General features: G+C 38.5%; 2 protein-coding genes across 6 annotated transcripts; both read left to right on the top strand.

Moving 5' to 3' along the window:
• The first annotated feature begins 831 nt into the window (after positions 1–831).
• Positions 832–6169, top strand: LOC131316501 (uncharacterized). Of its 4 annotated transcripts, none has more exons than XM_058345897.1 (8): positions 832–1030; positions 1163–1393; positions 2744–2804; positions 2934–2970; positions 3615–3692; positions 3797–3869; positions 4443–4482; positions 5737–6169. In XM_058345897.1, the coding sequence occupies exons 1-8, from the start codon at positions 992–994 to the stop codon at positions 5784–5786; spliced, it is 609 nt and encodes a 202-aa protein (XP_058201880.1). In that variant the 5' UTR covers positions 832–991; the 3' UTR covers positions 5787–6169. The 4 variants fall into 4 exon arrangements, with proteins under 4 accessions (XP_058201880.1, XP_058201879.1, XP_058201881.1 ...); XM_058345896.1 differs by having other exon boundaries at positions 844–1030; positions 1160–1393; XM_058345898.1 differs by having other exon boundaries at positions 846–1030; positions 1166–1393.
• Positions 6170–7584: 1415 nt separating this feature from the next.
• On the top strand, positions 7585–18927 carry LOC131316500 (protein NONRESPONDING TO OXYLIPINS 2, mitochondrial). Of its 2 annotated transcripts, XM_058345895.1 has the most exons (3): positions 7587–7804; positions 7890–8008; positions 18449–18927. In XM_058345895.1, the coding sequence occupies exons 1-3, from the start codon at positions 7668–7670 to the stop codon at positions 18472–18474; spliced, it is 282 nt and encodes a 93-aa protein (XP_058201878.1). In that variant the 5' UTR covers positions 7587–7667; the 3' UTR covers positions 18475–18927. The 2 variants fall into 2 exon arrangements, with proteins under 2 accessions (XP_058201877.1, XP_058201878.1); XM_058345894.1 differs by lacking the exon at positions 18449–18927 and having other exon boundaries at positions 7585–7804; positions 7890–8283.
• The last annotated feature ends 768 nt before the right edge of the window (positions 18928–19695 follow it).

Here is a 19695-nt window from a genome sequence, read left to right as displayed (position 1 = left end):
ACAAGTGAAAAAGGTTTTAATCTTCACGATTTAATAAAAGCCCTAACAGTGGTTGTCATGTTCTGAGTCTAGATATTGAATTTTATTCATTTAATTGTTTGAAGTTATCTAACTTCTAAAATTAACCAATTTTGTTATGGGCCGGCCCACGAAAAATTTCCCCAACAAATGAATCACACTCACCTTTTCTGATCCCGACCCACACGTGGGGCCCACTGGGTTAGCATGAATAATCTAAATCGTTGAAAATTTTTAAATTTATTTTGTGGGGCATGATTATGAAAATCAACTCAATCAAATAAGCGTAGGTGATTGATCCAATTTTTCATTCATCTTTTTATTTGAATGAAAATTTTGAGAATAATAAAGGAATCTGACACATGGGGCCCACTTTGGATCCGCACGAATAATCTAAACCTCTCAATAATTTTAAAAATTCTTTTGCAGCGTGCTTGTGAAAATCAACTCAATCATATAAGCGTAGGTGGTTGATCCAATATAATTAGAATGGAAAAATAGAAAAATGAGTTATATAAAAAAAGAACTTTAAAAAAAGAAGGTAATTTCAGGGTTAAAAATTATGTATTTACGCAAATAATTTTTTTACCAATATAGATATTGTTTGATAGATTTCATTGAAATCTATAATATGGTAAAAAATAAATTAAAAATTATTTTTTATTTTCGTTATATTTAAATTTAAAATTACCTTCTTTTTGAAAAAAAAAAGTTTTAGGAGAAAGCGAAACCAGCCGTAAACCTACATTTATTCGGGAGCGCTATAAAAATTATTTTAAAAATATTAAGAGAAGATGGCGTCCAGGACGTGTTTTGATATACGTGGCATCTGAAATGAGCTTCGCGTGCCTGTTTGTGCACGAATAATCGGTTCCCATTGCACGGATAATCGGTTCCCATGGAAGGGTTCGCGTCTGATTGACTGATCGAACCTCGTCCAATTTTTTGGAAGAGCTTTTGCTCTCCTTCCCAAATGCGTTCCTTTGGAAACCCTTCTCCGTCTTCAAAGAAGGTACCTACAACTACAAAACCCCTTATCTATTCCCAAATTTACTCTATTTTTTCTTCATCTTCTTTTGATTTTTCTCCTCTGCTTTTCTTGATTTTACCTTTTGACCAATTGGGTTGCTTTGATTAATAGCAGCAGCAGCAGAAACAGGAGAGAGAATGGTTTGCGGTGAGTTTCAAGCCGGAGAACTTCATACCAGGTCTAGTCATTGGTTTCATTCTTGGGATGTTCTTGGACTTATCAAAACCCACCAAAAGAAGTAGTAGTAGTACTACTACTACTAGTACCAACACTAGCAATCGCTTGTTGGGAAAGCATCAGCAGCAGAGGATGGCCGCTCTTGACTCTTATGAAGAACTTAAAATGGTTCCGATCTTACTTCCTCAGTTTTTTGTTCATTGATTCTTGTTAGTCATATCCCATATCTATTTGTTTAGCGGGACTAATAGAATAGTGAAAAATATCCTTTATCTCATAGGAGGATTAATAGTAGGATTAATGTTTAATCGCAAAAAGTCTAAACAAACAAAAAATATGTGGTCCTCTTGGATACATATATTTCAGTCCGATGCTTAGTGAAATAAATGGAACCAATTTGTGTACATTTGTTTCCTAACAAACTAAAATATACTGACCATTTTTCTCATTCAATTGGGATGTGCCATGTACATTCTTCTACACAATTTTGCCCTATCAAGTTTCATGATTTCAACCACCACACCCACACAACACACCCCCCCCCCCCCCCCCCCCCCCCCCCCCGTCCTACTACAACATCCTATGCAGATTTATTTCTTCTCCTCCCTACTGTTTCAAATGACTTGAACCTTGTGTTTTTCATTTACTACTGCATCTAGTATTCATAGTTGTGTAGGCCAAATTCTTAATCTTTTTTCTCTCAACTTTCAATTAGTGCTACCCCTACGAATTCTTGACTATTTCCTATTTGTAATTCCACCTCCCCTAATTTTACCACAAGTTCACTTTAGCATTTCCGTTTAAGATGCACTCAAAGTTTTACAATAACATTGTCTAACATATTATTATTTTTGTTTGTTGAAGTCTTTGATGATATTGATTGTTTGATCTTTGTAGTTAGGTGGGTGGTTTTGATTATTGACATTCATTTATATATGTGGAGATGTATCCTTTATGGTGGAACATAGGAACAAATTAGCTTCCATGTGTATTAATCATTGCCTTACTAGGTGTCCACAGCCCACACAAAGAGCCCTTTTCTCTCCCTTTAGTGAGTTAATTGGTATGTAACTGTTAGTGATTTTCTTTAATCCTTTCATTTTGATCCCTTTCCTGAAAGAGGTATGGATAGCTGGTTGCAATTACTTTTTTGTCATTTCGTTGGTTCCTGAATGTTGTCTCTACTGGAGTAATATGTAGAGGCAGTGTCAATGGCATGGTTCAGTAAAATAACTTAATATCCTGTTACTGTATGAGGCCTCGTGCTGAATTTCGACTTCGTTGGAAAAAGATTAGCAATTTAGTTATGTGTGAAAATATTACTTCTTCATTATCCATTTTCTCACATAGTCTTGAAATCACACGACCTTGAAAGATATCAATGTTAGCAACTGGTTTCAGTTCTAGTTGAGGATGATTCATGCATTTCGTTGTGGAAGTCAGAAGTTTTACCTGTTTTCCACTTAATCGGGACGTAATGATGATGTTTTCCAGTTATTTGGGACCTAATGATGGCAGGTTTTGGTAGTTAGACAAGACTTAAAGATGGGGCCTGGAAAGATTGCATCTCAATGTGCTCGTAAGTAGTGTCTTACTCCTTTTGATGCTGAGGATTTGCTTTCGATTGCACATTGTGGTGCTTGCTCCACAACCTCCTTGCCTTGTTCGTTTCACATTTCTTGATTAAGTATTCAATCTAAACATGCAGATGCTGCCACTGGGTTATATTCAGAACTGGTGCACAGGTATAAACAAGCTAAATTGGTTACTTAGCCCTGATATTTAATCTGCTTCTGATGGTTCCTTCCCCTCTCTCTCAATGTTTCTTTGATAATAAATTCTAGTTGTTCAAGGATAGCAATTGACTTTTATGTAAATGACCTAATCTTGTGATGACCAACCCAGTTATTGTGATCTCTCTTTGCCTAACTTCTGATTTTTTGGAGCTACGTTTTGGTACTTAAGCATCCACTACTTCTTGGAACGTGGTCATTTGATGAAGTTCATTGGTTGGCTTTTTATGCGAGCATTCCTATGCGTAAGCAGATTCTGTTTAGTTAATCCAAAGTTTGAGTACTTTGATATACTATGTCACTATTATGGATCATGAGTTCTTTTCCTCTGGAGCCCACAATTGCTTGTCTAGATTTTGAATCCCAAATCTGAAACTAAGGAGCAGTTTGAGAATGCTAGCTTTGAATATTATCCTGATACAAAAAGGAGTGCATATGGACAACCACATAAATTAGCCCTTTTTCATTTGTCATTCTCAGTGTTAATACTATGGGATCATCACCAAAGAAATTGAAGTTAGTTCTATGAGATTCATATTACAAAGCCACATAGTCACGTCTCTGTGTGACAGCATAAGATGTTGTATATATTGCAGTCAGCGGTCCCTTTTGAGACAATGGGAGCTATGTGGGCAGCCCAAAATAGTCGTCACATGCAAGAATCAGCAAGAAATGTAAGCAGGATGTCACACTGTAACTTGGTTCTTGGTTAAACATGAACAGTTTATGTTGGAAAATTTCCTTTTCATTTTTGGTGGTTAACACTTGGCTCTATCAGGAATAAGCTGAAGGAAGCTGCTGAGATTATTGGCCTTCCAACTTTTGTTGTTGCTGATGCAGGACGTACTCAGGTAACACCGTTCTTTATGCAATTGCGGAATCAAATGTCCTCGCAAATTTAACAACTATAGAGGTTAAAATCCAAAATCTGAAATGGCCACTCCAATGTGCAAACCTTGAGAGTTTTTAGCCATGGTAGGAAGTATTTGTGCAAAGAACTTCCTATAACGATTCTGCAACATGGGAAATGATTAAGGGAATGAAACTGATGAAAGGACAAGCAAAGGTGTGATGCCTTGTCCTCATGATCACATGTTACAAGAATCCAGTCCAACTCTACAAGGAGATTGTTTAAGGTCCAGTGTGCAGAAACGATTTCGGAATTATTTTCCCCCCTCAAAACTATGTATGTTGGAGCTGAAAATTAATGAAACTGAATTCATGACAAGTCGTATTGTTAGCAAAAACCTGTGAGCGAGTGCTACAGTGGTTGATTCATTTCTCAGATATGACTTGCCGATTAAGTCGGTTATAACTCAAAATCGAACATACACTGGTCACTATTTGTGTTTGCTTGTATGTTGGTTCTCTGGCATCTGAGAAGTCATCATGTATTTTATCTTCAATTATTTTGTTCCATGCAGGTTTCGGCTGGGTCAAAGACAGTACTTGCTGTTGGACCTGGTATTGTTCATATCATTTTGGCTTCATTGTGCAGTCCTTTCTGTTTGGTGTTTCAAACTTTCAAATTACTTCCAATTCTAACTATGCTTAATTGCGCTGCTTAATTATGTTAACTAGCGGTTGGGGGCACATCCTCCGTGTGTGCATGTGGAAGTGCAAGTGAAAATATTTGGGGAGTGGGAGTGTGGGTGGGTAGTTTTTTTCAGGCGTGGGGTGGGTGGTTGAGTTTTAGTGATTTTACTATTTCACCCTAAGGTTAATCATGTTACAGTAGAATCGGATGTAAAACTTGGGTTTTGATTAGGACAAAAGTGGAAATCACTTTTGTGACATGGCTTCAAAACCAGGTCACACTAAAAGCTCCTCTCCCTCTATATATTAGAATAGATTACTACCCTCTTACCTTTAATCCTCAACAATTTTCTGAATTGACCCGATACTGTTTGGCTGATTCACCGAATGGCGGTTGTTGGTCAACTAGGTTTTGCTCAGTTTACGAATGTACCTATAAGCTACTGCATTAGGTATGTTAATTTGCCTATGCTAAGGCTGTTGACGGGCCCACTGGAGGATCAGAAGCCCCATGATTTTCTTAGATTTTCCTGAAGTTTCCTAGAGATAGAAATCGTAATCATGTGATCTGCCGCTTGCATGTGTGAGAACCATAGAAACAGTGATTTCACTTGTTTTCTTTAGTACTTAAAGCCACACATCTCCCTCGAAGAGAACTGTTGCATGGTATAGAGTTGTTATAACCTTGGTTGAGGGTAATGACGGTGAAGATCTCAAAATAATGCCTACACAGAAACTGGAAGGAAAAAAAAGCTGCAACTTAAACTACCAAAGTAAGGAAGGACGGGGCTTCTTCAAAAAGTGAACAAAAAGGGAAATCCCATGATTTGTGGGCATAAAAAAAAAAGAAAAAGAAAGTGGCTGGACTCTTGAATATGTTTGATTGACACTTGCCATCCTTAATTTTCCAATGATTAGGCACGGAGCTCTATAATGATGAACTTTTTCATATGTTCATAGACAGTAGACACGTATTGTAGCTCATACGAAATAATTTAAAACAGGCTTATATTTGTGGGGAACGTATTGTTTTGACATTTTTCATGGTTGTGAACTTGTGATACATTTAACAACTTGTCTGTATACCTTATGCCCCGGAAGTCCGCACTTGCTCTAGCTTTTCTTTATTTTTTTCTTGGATTGTACTGGATATCTTTTTTATGTTTTTGTTTTTTTGAGCAGGAAGTAAGGCATCTGTAGATTCAGTAACAGGGAAACAGCGCCTACTCTAATGGTTTAATTAATCACCGTAAACGTGGTTTGATTTGCTCGCAACTCTTCTCGCTGTTACGTATTTGATAGTATCATTTTTTGCCCTTCAAAGTGCGTGGCCAATGTCAAGGTAATCCAGGGCATGCTCTAAGTATAACACCAGCTCAGAAATCGTGGCAATTTCCTCGAAACAACAATTTGTAACTTATTTTCGATGTCTTCCCAAACTGCCTTATTAGATACCTGACTTGTTAACGCTCTCCCCTTGGCGACGGAGAGAAGCAGAGTAGAAAAGGCATTTAGCTGTGTAATTTGTAGTTGGAAAGATGTAGCAACTGGTTCTCTTGATATACATTCTGCCAATAATGAGGCAACCTAATATAGAAATTGCAGCTTTCTTTTATCTTGGCAATCACCCAACTGAATACAGAATCCCTGGAGTCTCTTATAAATCTTCGGAATTGGATTCCCCATTTATAGTTCTTCATCATGTTGCATGTGCTTTTGAGAAACTCATCAGCAATTACTGACCTGCTATAGAATTGCTGCGGCAAGAGCTTAGCCACATAAAGCGGGAACAGAAGCAAATATATTATATGCTTCAGATAACATAGACACGTGGCGACTTATGATTTATGATATTGCGTTTGTCAAGAGTGGGTGACTTTGACCAAGACAGTCTGTGGAACTGACCCGTTTTCGATCTCAATTCGCCAGACCTCAACCTACAAGGCAGCGGCACACGAATTTTGTGACTCCAGGCAAGAGCTGAAGAAACATTCACCTTTTTTTGAATCAGTGTCCTTTGGAGCCAATTGTTAAAGTTATTGTTAGAATGTGAGTGGAAGGAAGCGTCTATCTATTTTTCAATCGGAAGTGTCATTTATTTAAGGAGTGTTTCTGTGCAGTTATGCCTGGCCCCAGACTCGATCCAAGGATCTCGAGTTATTTGTACTCCGTACTTTGTGTGGGGCTCTAAATCTTAGATTTTGAAGAGCTCTAAATCTTAGATTAAGTAACCTCTCTAGCCTCTTGGTTCAGCTGGGTTCACGCCTAATACCTTTACCTAGCCTGCATAAGGAAACACGACTAACAACCAGACCGGAAAGACTCCGAAACGGTCCTCCGACGTGAGGATTAGAAAGTGCAGCGCGAGAAGGGAAAGTACTAGGGTTTGTGAGTGGAGAAGAGTGTGTCTCTTAGGGTTGCTTTGCTTCCTTCATATAAAGCGTCCTTACTTGCTCTCCAAGTTTAGGCATGTGCCAAGCACGCATAGGGTAGTTACAAGATCTTAGACAAGCTCCACAAAAATAAGCAGTTTTTATTGTCAAAATGTGCCCGAAATGAATTAGAAAACAAAAATTAGGTCGACTAGTTTTTTCCTTTTTACCAAAGGGAGCTTGTTCCTTTACGAAAATTCTCTCAAATAATAAAATCCAATTCACATAATAAGCTAGCGTGCAAACTTCTTTCATAAATATTCGAGACTCAAGACAATTAGCGAGAGTATAATTGTAGAACAAAGATTGAAAACATGAACAAAACATCTCACCAAAAGAATTACTCACTCGTCCAAATTTTTTTTTCTTTTTTAGGAGTTCATACTACTTTTCAATTGATTATATATAATATAATCTCTTAGGTGGTTTTAAAAATATTATTTAAAAAAATTAATTGAGATCTATCCAGGAATATCGATATTGCATATAAAAATTATTATCCCTTGAAAAATATATTCAATTTATATTCGTTTAGGATACAACTAGAGACTTAAAATAAAATAAAATAAAATTTAATATGTGACAAAATTCTAAAACCCTATACCATCCGTGCAACCATACTTACAAAACCCTAACCCCCAAAACCATTCTCCCATCATCTCAGTGATCTCACCATCTCCAATGGCTTCTCGCTTCCGCTCCATATCCAGACCAACTCTCAACCTTCTCAAATCCACCATTACCACTTCCGCATCCGCTCCCAAACCCAAATCCATGCCTTGTCTTCGTGCCCCTCTCTCATCTCCAACACTCCCCAGGCAAAAATCCATCCGAACCCTCCTCGTCATTCCCATTTTAATTCTTCTAAAGTTCAAATTTTAACATTTGGGTTTTCAATTTCAGGTCAATTTCGCAATTGGGTTCTCTTCAATCTCTGCTCCCGCTGCACACGGCCATCTCTTCGGCTCGGCTCACCTCGTGCCTGGGCGCTGACTCCAAGGGTTCGAGGTCTTTGTCCCAGGGTATGATCTGCAGTGCAAACCCAGGGGTTTGAGATTTTTGTAATTTTTTCTGTAAGCAACTTTTTGATCTTTTAGTACTCATTGTTTATTTCAGTCCGATTAGTTTACTTTCTTCAACCTATATTTGTTTTAGCTCCTCGTATCAAAAGTTTGTGTTTGTGTTTTTCACTTGGGTAATGTGGAACTAGAGATAGTGTGCATTGGGTGAATTGGTACTTGAGTGTAACTTTCACCTCATGGTTATTACTCATTAACTTCAGTTTTATTCATGATCCCATCAGGTTAGTTTGGGTTGTTAAGTTTTCCTTTTTTGTAACTTATTGAGAACTTCGACAGACTTTCAGGTGTTTGGAGATTTAAAAACCCGTATGTGATACCGATTACGTACCTGACTATACATTTCTTTTCTTTTCTTTTGTTTAGTTTTTTTTTTTTTTTTGTCTTTTGTTGATCAGTCCTACATTTCTGCTTACGACAATTGATGACTGATTGATGTTTCGACTTCTAGTTTTAAGATTAGGTGTGGCTGTAGGCCACGTGCTTCCTAGCATCTGCCCTGGAAACGTGGAAACATGGCTCGACCCCAGGTTTGCCTGCCCCTCGTTTGATTGAGGACTTAGCTTGCTAGAGGATTATATCGGCGTCTGTCTCCCATCATACAACTGTTGAATAATTGAAGTGGCACTGCACTAGAATTTTTTGTGAACCGAACTGTTGAATAATTGAAGTTTAGAACAAGACTTGAAGAAGAGAAGAGGGAGAGAAGAAAGAGCAATGTGGGGTTTGGCCCATTCACCATGCGTGCGAGCTCAGAAGCCGCTTGCCCAGGCTGGACTGGGGTTGGGGTTGTGGGCCGTATTGTGGGCCGAGGTTCGTGGTCTGGACTGGTAACGGTTTGTAGCTGCAGCTGTGTTAAGAACACCTTCACATGATTTGAGCTCAGTCATTCCCACCTGCTTTGAGCTCAGCTGATTCTTAGTTTCTTACATGATTTTGTCTCCCTCATTTTGTGTATAAATAGAGCTCCTCCATTGTTCGACACACTAAGCAAGAACCACAAGAGCCCTTCCTCTGCTCCCTCTTCTTCCATTCTTCAAGTCTTGTTCCGAACTTCCTAGTTTTTCTGGTTTTCCAAGTCTTCAAACTATACTCCAGTGAGAGAGAGAACTATCCAAGTTCGGTTTGCAAACAATTCTAGTGTGGTGCCACTTCAAATTTTTAACTATTATATCCTGGGAAACGGACGCCAACGGAAACCTCTAACACCCAGGTGAGACTGCGAATCTGTTTGAAGGATATCGTGTGGTACACGAGCCTCAGTCTGCTTTCTTAATACTGGTTTTGAAGTTGATTTTTCACTTTTTGTCTACATTTTTTTTCAAATGTTAGTAGGTGTCTTGTACGCTTTAACAACCATAATAATTTTCATCTATTGTTAATGTTCTTCATTTCCAGGAAGTTATATTTGTTCCCTTAATATCAACAATTAAGTAGCATGGATACGGATACGATACGGATACCTGGATATGTGATTTTTCCAAAAAGTAGGATATGATACATTGGGGATACGTTGAACATAAAAATAAATAAAAATAATATTCCATTGATGACTAAAGTTATCCATTACACAAGTTCACCATTCACATGCCAAGCAAAAAAAAAGAGTTCATTTAACATCATCAAAAGTCAAAAGATTCTCATTGTCCATCAAAAATATTGCAATCATCATTGCATTTCGCTAAACTTCCATTGCTTCATCACCAATTTCACCGTCATCACCATCGTCCGTAAAAACTACGGAAGAGAGTTGTGCAATTTCAAGCTCTTCAACATCCCCAAATGAATCAAAAGCATCTCTGGCAATGTCCCACATCTTCATTTGTCCTTCTATGTATTGTCGAGTTCTTCTTGATAAGAGGCGGAGGTTGTTATGAATGAAAATCAAGTCTTCCGCACGTTTTGGAGTCATCTTATTCCTTTTAGCCGAATGCACAAATGAGTAAGTACTCCAATTTCTCTTGCTACATGAAGATGAAGAAGGTTGCACAAGTAGCTTTAAGGCTACGCTTTGAAGCAAAGGTGCACTTGCACCATAAGTAACCCACCAACTCTTAGGGTCCATTGCATACTGATCATGGATGGAATCACTATCCTTAAACTCTCTCGCCTTACTTGAAAAATTGGCAAATTCCATGTTAGCCTTTGAGCGACCCGCAGAATTAGGGAAAATACTTTTTCATGCATTTCATTTTTTCTTGTGCAACCTCAACATCTTTATGCGGAGGCACCCTTCTAGGACCCTCATGAAGCCATTCATCACTATAGTACCTACGTAATACAAAGAAAAGTTGAAGTTTAATTTATGAATAATAGAGTATGTTCACACTATTTATGAAGTGAACTAGTGAAGTTAGAAGTCACATCGGATTTAGTGAATGAGCTAGGCAATGAAGTGGAGTGTTGTTCTTGTTCCACCCTATGAAGCACGGTACTCTATTTTAACCTCTATATCTCATACCGTACATGTATCGGACACGGATACGCTCGGATACGTGTCCAATACGTTTTTTAGAGTATCCAGTTTTTGAAATTAATTTTTGGCGTTCGGATACGCTATAGATACGTTTTGGATACGCGCGGGGGTTAAAATGTTATAACTTAAAATATGGGTGAAAACTGTAATTAGGTCTCCATACATTCTCCTTCTGATGTGTCATACGACGATAACAAAGAGAAGGAAAGGCAGACAGGAGAAACATATCAATCTCTCACTCGTTTCTCGTCTCTCTCGACAACGACATCATCTGTAAGTCTTTCTCTCTCGCCTTCTTCTGTCTTGTCTCTCATCTCTCTCTCACGTGTATCTATTAGTGTGTGTGTGTATAGATATATATACACACCACTTGTCTCTCTCTCTCTCTCTCGTCTGTAATCTCTCCCTCCGCTTTTCTAATTTAGGGGATTTTTTTTCTTTAACAGTATGATGGATTCTACTTCTACTGGTAGTTCTGTTTACTCATCCTCACAACCTAATGAAGGGGATACAAATAATCCTCTTTGGAGTTATGTTACAAAATTACATAAATTGAGTGGTGCAAGGCGAAATACTCAGTGGCAGTGCAATTTTTGCGGTGTTGTCAAAAGAGTTCATACATTAGGGTTAAGGGCCATTTGTTGAAGTTGTCCAATGGAATTGGACCTTGTACGAAAGTTACAAATGATATTCTTGCAACTATGAAGAAACTAGAAGATGAAGCTAAAGCGAAAATGAAAGACAATGCGCCAAAGAGAGTACCTCTACCCCCTTCTACTAGAACTGGTTTTGTTCTAGAAGGTTATGATGCCAAAAAACAAAGAACAAGTGGAGGTAGAACTGAAACTATATCACCCATTGAGAAGGCGTTTGACAAGAATAAACGTGACCAATTGCATGCAGAAATTGCTAGGATGTTTTATTCCGTGGGTTTGCCATTTAATTTGGCAAGAAACCCTTATTATGTGACCTCCTATCAATTTGCCGCAAACAATCCTTTGTCTAGATATATCCCACTGGGATATAATTTGTTGAGGACAACTTTACTTAAATGAGAAAAGACAAATGTTGAGAGATTGCTCCTACCAATTAAGGGAACATGGAGAGAGAAAGGTGTAAGCATTGTGAGTGATGGATGGAGTGACTCGCAAAGAAGGCCTTTGATCAACTTTATGGCGGTGACGGAGGGTGGGCCTCTGTTCCTCAAATCCGTGGATTGTTCAGGTGAAACAAAAGATAAGTATTTCATCTGTGAGTTGATGAAAGAAGTGATAGAGGAGGTTGGCCCTGAAAATGTGGTTCAAGTAATCACAGATAATGCTAAGAATTGTGCTGGTGCGGGACTTCTCATTGAAGGATTATATACTAATATCTCTTGGACACCATGTGTGGCCCACACTCTCAACCTTGCCTTGCAAAATATTTGTGCTACAAAGAATGTAGAAAATAATCAAGTAACTTATGACGAGTGTTCTTGGATCACGATCATTGCGGATGATGTTTCATTCATCAAGAATTTCATCATGAACCATTCCATGAGGTTGGCTATCTTCAATGACTTCGTTCCTTTAAAGTTGCTCTTGGTTGCAAGTACTCGTTTTGCTTCCATAATGGTTATGCTTAAAAGATTCAAGCTTCTTAAAGCTAGTCTTCAAACCATGGTTATAAGCCCAAGGTGGAATTCTTATAGAGAGGATGATACGGGAAAAGCAAAGTTTGTGAAAGAGAAGGTGCTAGATGACATTTGGTGGGACTCCATTGATTATATACTTTCCTTTACCTCTCCCATGTATGATATGTTAAGGATTTGTGACACGGATAAGCCTTGTCTTCATTTGGTCTATGACATGTGGGATACAATGATTGAGAAGGTAAATGTTGCAATATATAGGCATGAAGGCAAGAGACATGAGGACTCATCTGCGTTCTATGAAGTTGTGTACGTTCTATGAAGTTGTTCACACAACTCTCGTTGATCGGTGGAACAAGAACAACACTCCACTTCATTGCCTAGCTCATTCACTAAATCCAAGGTGACTTTTAACTTCATTTCATAAATAGTGTGAACATTATGTACTCTCTTAAGTCTTCATCATAAACTAAACTTCAACTTTTCTTTATATTACATAGGTACTATAGTGATGAATGGCTTAATGAGGGTCCTAGAAGGGTGCCTCCGCATAAAGGTGTTGAGGTTGCACGAGAAAGAATGAAATGCATGAAAAAGTATTTTCCTAATTTGGTGGATCGCTCAAAGGTTAACTTGGAATTTGCCAATTTTTCAAGCAATGTGGGAGAGTTTGCGGATAGTGATTCCATCCATGATTGGTATGCAATGGACCCTAAGAGTTGGTGGGTTACTTATGGTGCAAGTGCACCTTTGCTTCAAAGCGTAGCCTTAAAGTTACTTGTGCAACCTTCATCATCATCATGTAGCGAGAGAAATTGGAGTACTTACTCATTTGTGCATTCGGCTAAAAGGAATAAGATGACTCCAAAACGTGCGGAAGACTTTGTTTTCATTCATAGCAACCTTCGCCTCCTATCAAGAAGAACTCGGCAATACATGGAAGGACAAACGAAGATGTGAAGATGTGGGACATTGCTGGAGATGCTTTTGATACATTTGGGGATGTTGGAGAGCTTGAAATTGCACAACTCTTTCTTGATGAACCCGAGTTGGAGGCCGTAGTTTTTACGGACGATGGTGATGAGTCTAATGACGGTGAAATTGGCGATGAAGCATTGGAAGATTAGTGAAATGGAATGATTGCAATTGTTGGTGATATTTTGGGAGGACAATGACAATCTTTTGAGTTTTGATAATGTTCAATGAACTTTTGCAATGGAAAACTTCAATCTTTTGATAGAATTTTATATTTGTTTTGGGTATATATTTTATTTTTATTTATTTTTATATTCAACGTATCCCCAACGTATCGTATCCTACTTTTTGGAAAAATCACGTATCTGCATATCGTATCCGTATCCGTATCCGTGCTTTTTAGGTTCCACTGATCAATGAGAATTGCGTGAACAACTTCATAGAAGGTAGATGAGTCCTCATGCCGCTTTCCTTCATGCTATATATTGCAACTTTTACCCCCGTGCGTATGTATCCAAAACGTATCCGAGCGTATCCAAAACGTATTGGGATTCCAAAAAATAAATTTAAAAACCGGATACTTAAAAAAATGTATTAGATATGTATCCAAGCACATCCCTATCCGATACGCGTACGGTGTGTGATACGGAGGCCAAAATAGAGTATCCGTGCTTCATAGTCAACAAATTATAGTTAGTCAGATTTTGTAGTCTTTGACTGCTATTCATTTTTTGCACAAGATTTTTGGCCAGCTTTTGATCCAAAAATTATGTCGAACCCAAATACCGATTGAGATGGGTCCAAGTGGGTTTGTATTCTCCCAAGAAAAAGAGTATAATCCATGGACCAAATGAACAAAATCTATTTAGAATTGATTGAGAACTTGACTTTAAAAGTTGGCTACTTTCAAAGTGGGTTGTAAGGTGATGAAAAACATTAAATATCACATTACTTGAAGGAAATAGTTTGGTGGGTATATAAGTCCCAAGTTAGCATTTTGTGTTTGGGCCCCAAGAGGTACCCAAGTTTTATAGGGGTGATTCAAGGGAAGAAGTAAGTTATGTGGGCTTTGGCCCATTTACCACGAGCGCATGCCTGAGGCCCATGGTCTGTGGTCAGGACTGGGCTTGGACTTGGGCTTTGAGCCCTTACCAATATCTTTATGCTCCCTATAAGCTTTGGCTTTGAGCCATTGACTTGGGCTTGTTGGGCTTGCGTTTGCGACCTTGGGCTTGTAAGCGCAGGCACAGTCTGATCAGAAGCTGCTACATGGATGCAGCAACAATTGCTTCACATAGTTTGGTTTCCCACCAATTTTCTCATCAGTTTGTTGCTGGTTTCACATGGATTGGATTGGTTCCGTCACCATCAGGATTGGCCCTTTAGGGCAGATTATTGGGCTCTCCTAAGCTGTTGATGCCCTTACATTTGACCATATATATGCTACAGGTCTTTGGTTTTAAACACATCAAAAACCAATGCCTCTTCTCCTCTTCCCTTCCCTCAAACTTCTCCTTTCCTCTCCCTCCAAATTCTTCAAATTCCTTCAAGTTCTTCCATGTTTTTCCTAGTGAGAGAGAGAGAGAGAGAGAGAGAGAGAGAGAGAGAGAGAGAGAGAGCAATACCCAATTCATTTCACCAAACAATTCTAGTGAAGTGCCACTACAATTGTTCAACCGTACAGACACCGACAAAAACCTTTAGCACCCGGTGAGGCAGCATATCTGTTATATGGAAAAAGCGTGATAGAGGGGCTTCAGTTTGCTTTTTTAATACTCGTTTTTAATTTGAGTTTTGATACTTCACTTATGTTGAGGCCCCTATATCACGCATTATCCTTCCAACAAATTCGCCACCTCAAATTCACTTATTCTGCCGGTTTTGGGCACGATCGGCGTTGGTCTCCCGCCGTTTACACTGCTGGGTGTATCGGTTATCTCCTAACGGCTCGGTGAGCTTCCGCGGCAGGTGGTTGGTCTGTGAACAGTTTGTTTCGCTGGTGGGTGGCCAGCGGTGGCGTGGTGGGTTTCTGTTCAGTGTTGTGGCAGTCCTGTTCAGTGGTGGTGCTGTGGTGGCGCTGTTCTTGAAGATGGGCAGAAGACTTGGTTAGGTTTTGGGTATTCTTAGGCTAGGCCTTGCTCACTTTTGTGGCTAGGTTTTTAGGGTGTTTTTGTCCTTTAATTTCAGATCTGGTTTTTAGGCCTTTTTATGTTGGAGATGTATTGTTTATCTAGGCTTTTGAGGCCTTTTAGGTGTTTGGGCATCATGCCCCGGGCTGTATGGCTTTGCCCTTTATCCAACTTTGGTTGGATTCCCCTCCCCTTTCCCCATTCTTGATGTACCCTTGTCAAGATCCCTAATAAAATGTTACTTTTGCCGATAAAAAAAAACAAAAAACAAATTCGCCACCTCACAGGGGTGCTAGAGGTTTTTGTTGGCGTCCGTCTCCTAGGATACAATCATTGAACAGTTGGAGTGGCACTGCACTAGGAATGTTTGCGAACCAAACTTGTCATCATCTCTCTCATTGGAAAAGAGTTTGAAGAACTCAAAAAACCCGAAGAACTAGGGAGTTAAGAACAGGACTTTAAGAAGAGAAGAAGAGGGAGAAAAATAAGAGCTCTTGTCGAGTTCTTGCGTGGTGTGTCTAAGAATGGAGCTAAGCAACTCCTTTTTTTATAATTTTATACACACAATGATGGAGACGTATCAACCACAAGCGGCCAAAATCATCTAAGAACCAACTCAAAGCTGTTGGGAGTGGCTGAAAAATTAGTATTTTTGTTATCTTGAAGAATTGCCATGTGAAGCTGTTCTTAGCACAGCTGCAGCTACTGCTTGCTACCAGACATTGTATTGGCCTCATAAGCCCAAACCTAGGCACCCCATTTATATCCGATGGACTTGGCACCATCCTTATTAAGCTCATGCCCACTCCAGAACACTGATCATGGGCCTCGTACTCCGATGACACGCCATATGTGGTTTCTCCAAAGAAATTTAATCATTTTTAAGCAGGGGACACATTGCGGACACCAATGTCTCAACTTGGGCACAGATGGAAACATGACAGGGATCAATTTATAATATTGAATGAAAGCTTATTTTAAGGGTATGCTATTCTGAAAATATGAGTAGAAAAAAGTACAAGTAAATCGATTTGAGAAAATAAAACCCTCGTTGAACTTGTAATATATGAAAAGGAAACAAAAAGAATTGTAAAGATACCATTAGTTCTGGTTATTTCCTGATGGAATGCAGATATGAATAACTACTAAATATATATCCTAATGGATATACATAATTTTTACTCTGTCTCCACCATGTCCATTTCCCCATTTATTTTGAACTACGGTGTCTCGTGTCCATATCCGTGTTCCTGTCAGTTTATGTGTTCATTTCCATTCTTAGCTAGGTAGGAATGATGGGAGTAGATCTTTACGTAATACACAAATTAGAACCAGGTCTTCTGAAAGCTATACCCTTGGTTGCTTTCTTACCATTCAATCACCACTATAAATGAAGAACCCGAGTCTTCTGCAGTTTTCAGTTCTTCTGAATAAGATACGGCCTACAAAAATACTTCGGATATCACAAATTTTTTTTTTTCTATGCATAGATATTTGAGGCTTTTGAGCTTCATTGGTATAGTTTGGTGTTTATCAATAGGGATGGTAAATGTAAAGTTGAATGGTAGCCTATGAAACACTGACTATTCTAGAAGTGACAATACACGGACAACCTCCGAAGTTCGAACATGTGTTTGACAGTCAATCAAAATCATCCTAGTGTTCCTCCACATGTTCCCCCTTGACACACTGTTGATACGAACATGCTCTGGACATGCTAGGAAACTCTCAATTTGGAACCATTTGTGCCATTTACACCATGACCAAAGCATGTTTGTGATGCGGGAGTTTCCAAGTGAAACAGATTCAGAAAACTAGGAACTTGCGGTTTTTGTGTCAGATATGTATCCATAGACTATCATTATTCAAAACAAGTACTTCCTCCGTCCCAATTTGTTTGTCCAATTATCGAAATTCGTGTCTTTCAAAAATATACTTATATCTTACATTTTATAATGTTATTTATGATTTTGAAGATTTTATATAATGAAACTAATTAAGTTCTATCAAATAAGATCCATATTGCATATTAAAAATATTACGAATTGAAAATTATAGACAATTCTTTGAGAGGTCAAACGCTATCAAAAAGTCAAAAAGAGGACAAATAAACCGGGATGGAGGGAGTATCTGACACCATACATTACTTCCTGAATTGTCTCTGCTTCCTAGTCTACCACTAAATTTGTATTTATTATCTCTATTAACAATACCAAAGCAGTATCACTGGAGCTTAAAAATCCATGCATAACATGTTTTTGCCAGCAGCCGAAGTGTTCCCGTAGGCTGTATCTTATTCGAAAGAAATTAAATCAAATGTGGTAGCCGAGTCCCTGATTCAATAGTGAGAAAGAAACCAACGTTATAGCTATCCAAAGGAAATGTGACTATGTAAATGTAAAGATTCCCATGGTTGTGATTGTATAAAGATTCATTCCGTAAGTTCCTACCTTCCAAACGCTACAAGAGTGTAGGTTAAGTTTTATTGTTATCAATGAAATGTTACTTTCTTTGCTGATCCAAAAAAAAGAGTGTAGGTTAATGTAATGTTGGTGATTGTCAATGGTCTATGAAGCATGAACAGTTCGCTGGAGACCACGTACCGGTGTCAAGCAATGGTCATTGATCTACTGAGCTACTTGTGGAATTTATAGTGAGATGGTATCGATATAGTGGTGAATTATGTGGTCCTAGAGGGATTCATGTTCTTATGGTCAAACTATACTGAATTCATGTGCACGGTTGGGCCATGTGTTGTGTTATGCATTGGCATAAACGTAAATTGTTGTGCCATTTTTCTGGATTTGATATGCTATTGCCCAACTTCCTTTATGCATATGGTTTTTGTGTGTGTGTGTGTGTTCTAATGCACGATATGCTGACTTCATTAAACAAGAGATGGATGAATGAAACTTTTTGTCATTCAACACCAGTTCAATTCGAACCATCGTTCAGCTCAGCATCCTTAATAGGCGAATCTAAGTTATATATCTTCATACGTCCAACTTATGCTTTTATATGTTTATATCTTGACTCCTGTATCTGATCTTTATTAATTGTTCAATTTCGACTTGGTTTAGGATTTTTGCGACTTCTATTACTCCCATTATGCAGAAACATTGTTAAGATAATGTGCTAATGCCATGGCTCTCTTCTCATTCGTCACTTTCCAGAACTAGGTCTCAGTGTGCCGCGATAAGAGACTTATAAAAGAAAGGAGAAAAGTGGCTAACATTGTTGATGAGGCTCTGAGCTTCTTCTCCTCCACAATGATGTGTTTTTGTGCGTCGGGAATTTATTTGTCAGAATTAAAAATGTGCTGGTGACGGAACTGTAACACTTGAATTTTGGAATATTTCCCCATTGACATCGCTGCTTATCTTTCATCTTTATGCACCTGAACATTATATTTTGCAGCGACAACATAGTACGCTGTTGTTTTGCTCGTGAAATGTATTTTCTAGATTAAAATGGAAGCCAATTGCCATGGAATAATGCCAACAAGGCCTCTCATGGAAGTTTGATAATTATGCTTCTGTTGCCGTGGAGTTTGAGTCAATTAGTATCCCAGATTACATCTTTTGCTGGAGAATACTAGAATCGCAGTGGTAGTTATTTCAGTTCTTCTAAATGAGAAGTATATGTTTGGAAATGTTGTTTCTCCTTTTCAGTTTTTTGTCTTTTTCTCTTCAAAATTTGCAGATCTGTCAAAATGTAAAGGATATTTGATGATGTTTGCACCAAGGATATGTATTCTTTGCACAGTGTAGATGGGGAGAGGCTACTCATTATGTGCAGATATATAGATCTGCGTATGTATTTACCTATATGTACCAAGGATTTAAATATCGGCCGCTACATAGCGGTGTTACAGTCTTCTGGCACCGCTACATCACACCATGCCAGTGCTATCAAAAAATACACGCCCATATCAGTTGATTCTTGCTATGAATTGCTTTTCTTGCTACGAATTGCTTTTCACTTCGTGGTCGCTTTGGATGCTCTGGCACCAAAAATAAATTACTCCCTCCGTCTCTTTTTTGTGTCCAGTATTCAATTTTGGGCTGTCCTTTAATAAGTGTCCATTTTGTAAAGTTAGAGAGGTAAAAGTTGGTGTATTGTCTATTTTGTCCCTAAAAGTAGATTTTATTTTGAAAAATTACTGAGTAAAAATGTAATGATGATGGGTAAGTAGGGAAAGTGGAGGAAAAAGTTGATGTGAAAGGTGTAATGATGATGTCTTTTTAATAAGTTGGAGTTACGAAGCAGGACATTTAAAAAGAGACGGAGGGATGATAAAAAATCCATGATCACAACTCTAGAATACCGTTTCGTATCATTTGATATTTCCGCTACCGGTAACGCTATTTAAAACCTTGATATGTGCATGTGAAGATGTATCCTAGATAGAATATATTAC

Source organism: Rhododendron vialii, chromosome 2a, assembly GCF_030253575.1.
Source record: "Rhododendron vialii isolate Sample 1 chromosome 2a, ASM3025357v1".
Taxonomy (NCBI): Eukaryota; Viridiplantae; Streptophyta; class Magnoliopsida; order Ericales; family Ericaceae; genus Rhododendron; species Rhododendron vialii.
Note: the sequence above shows the minus strand (reverse complement) of the source record. Positions and strands in the feature narration are given on the sequence as shown.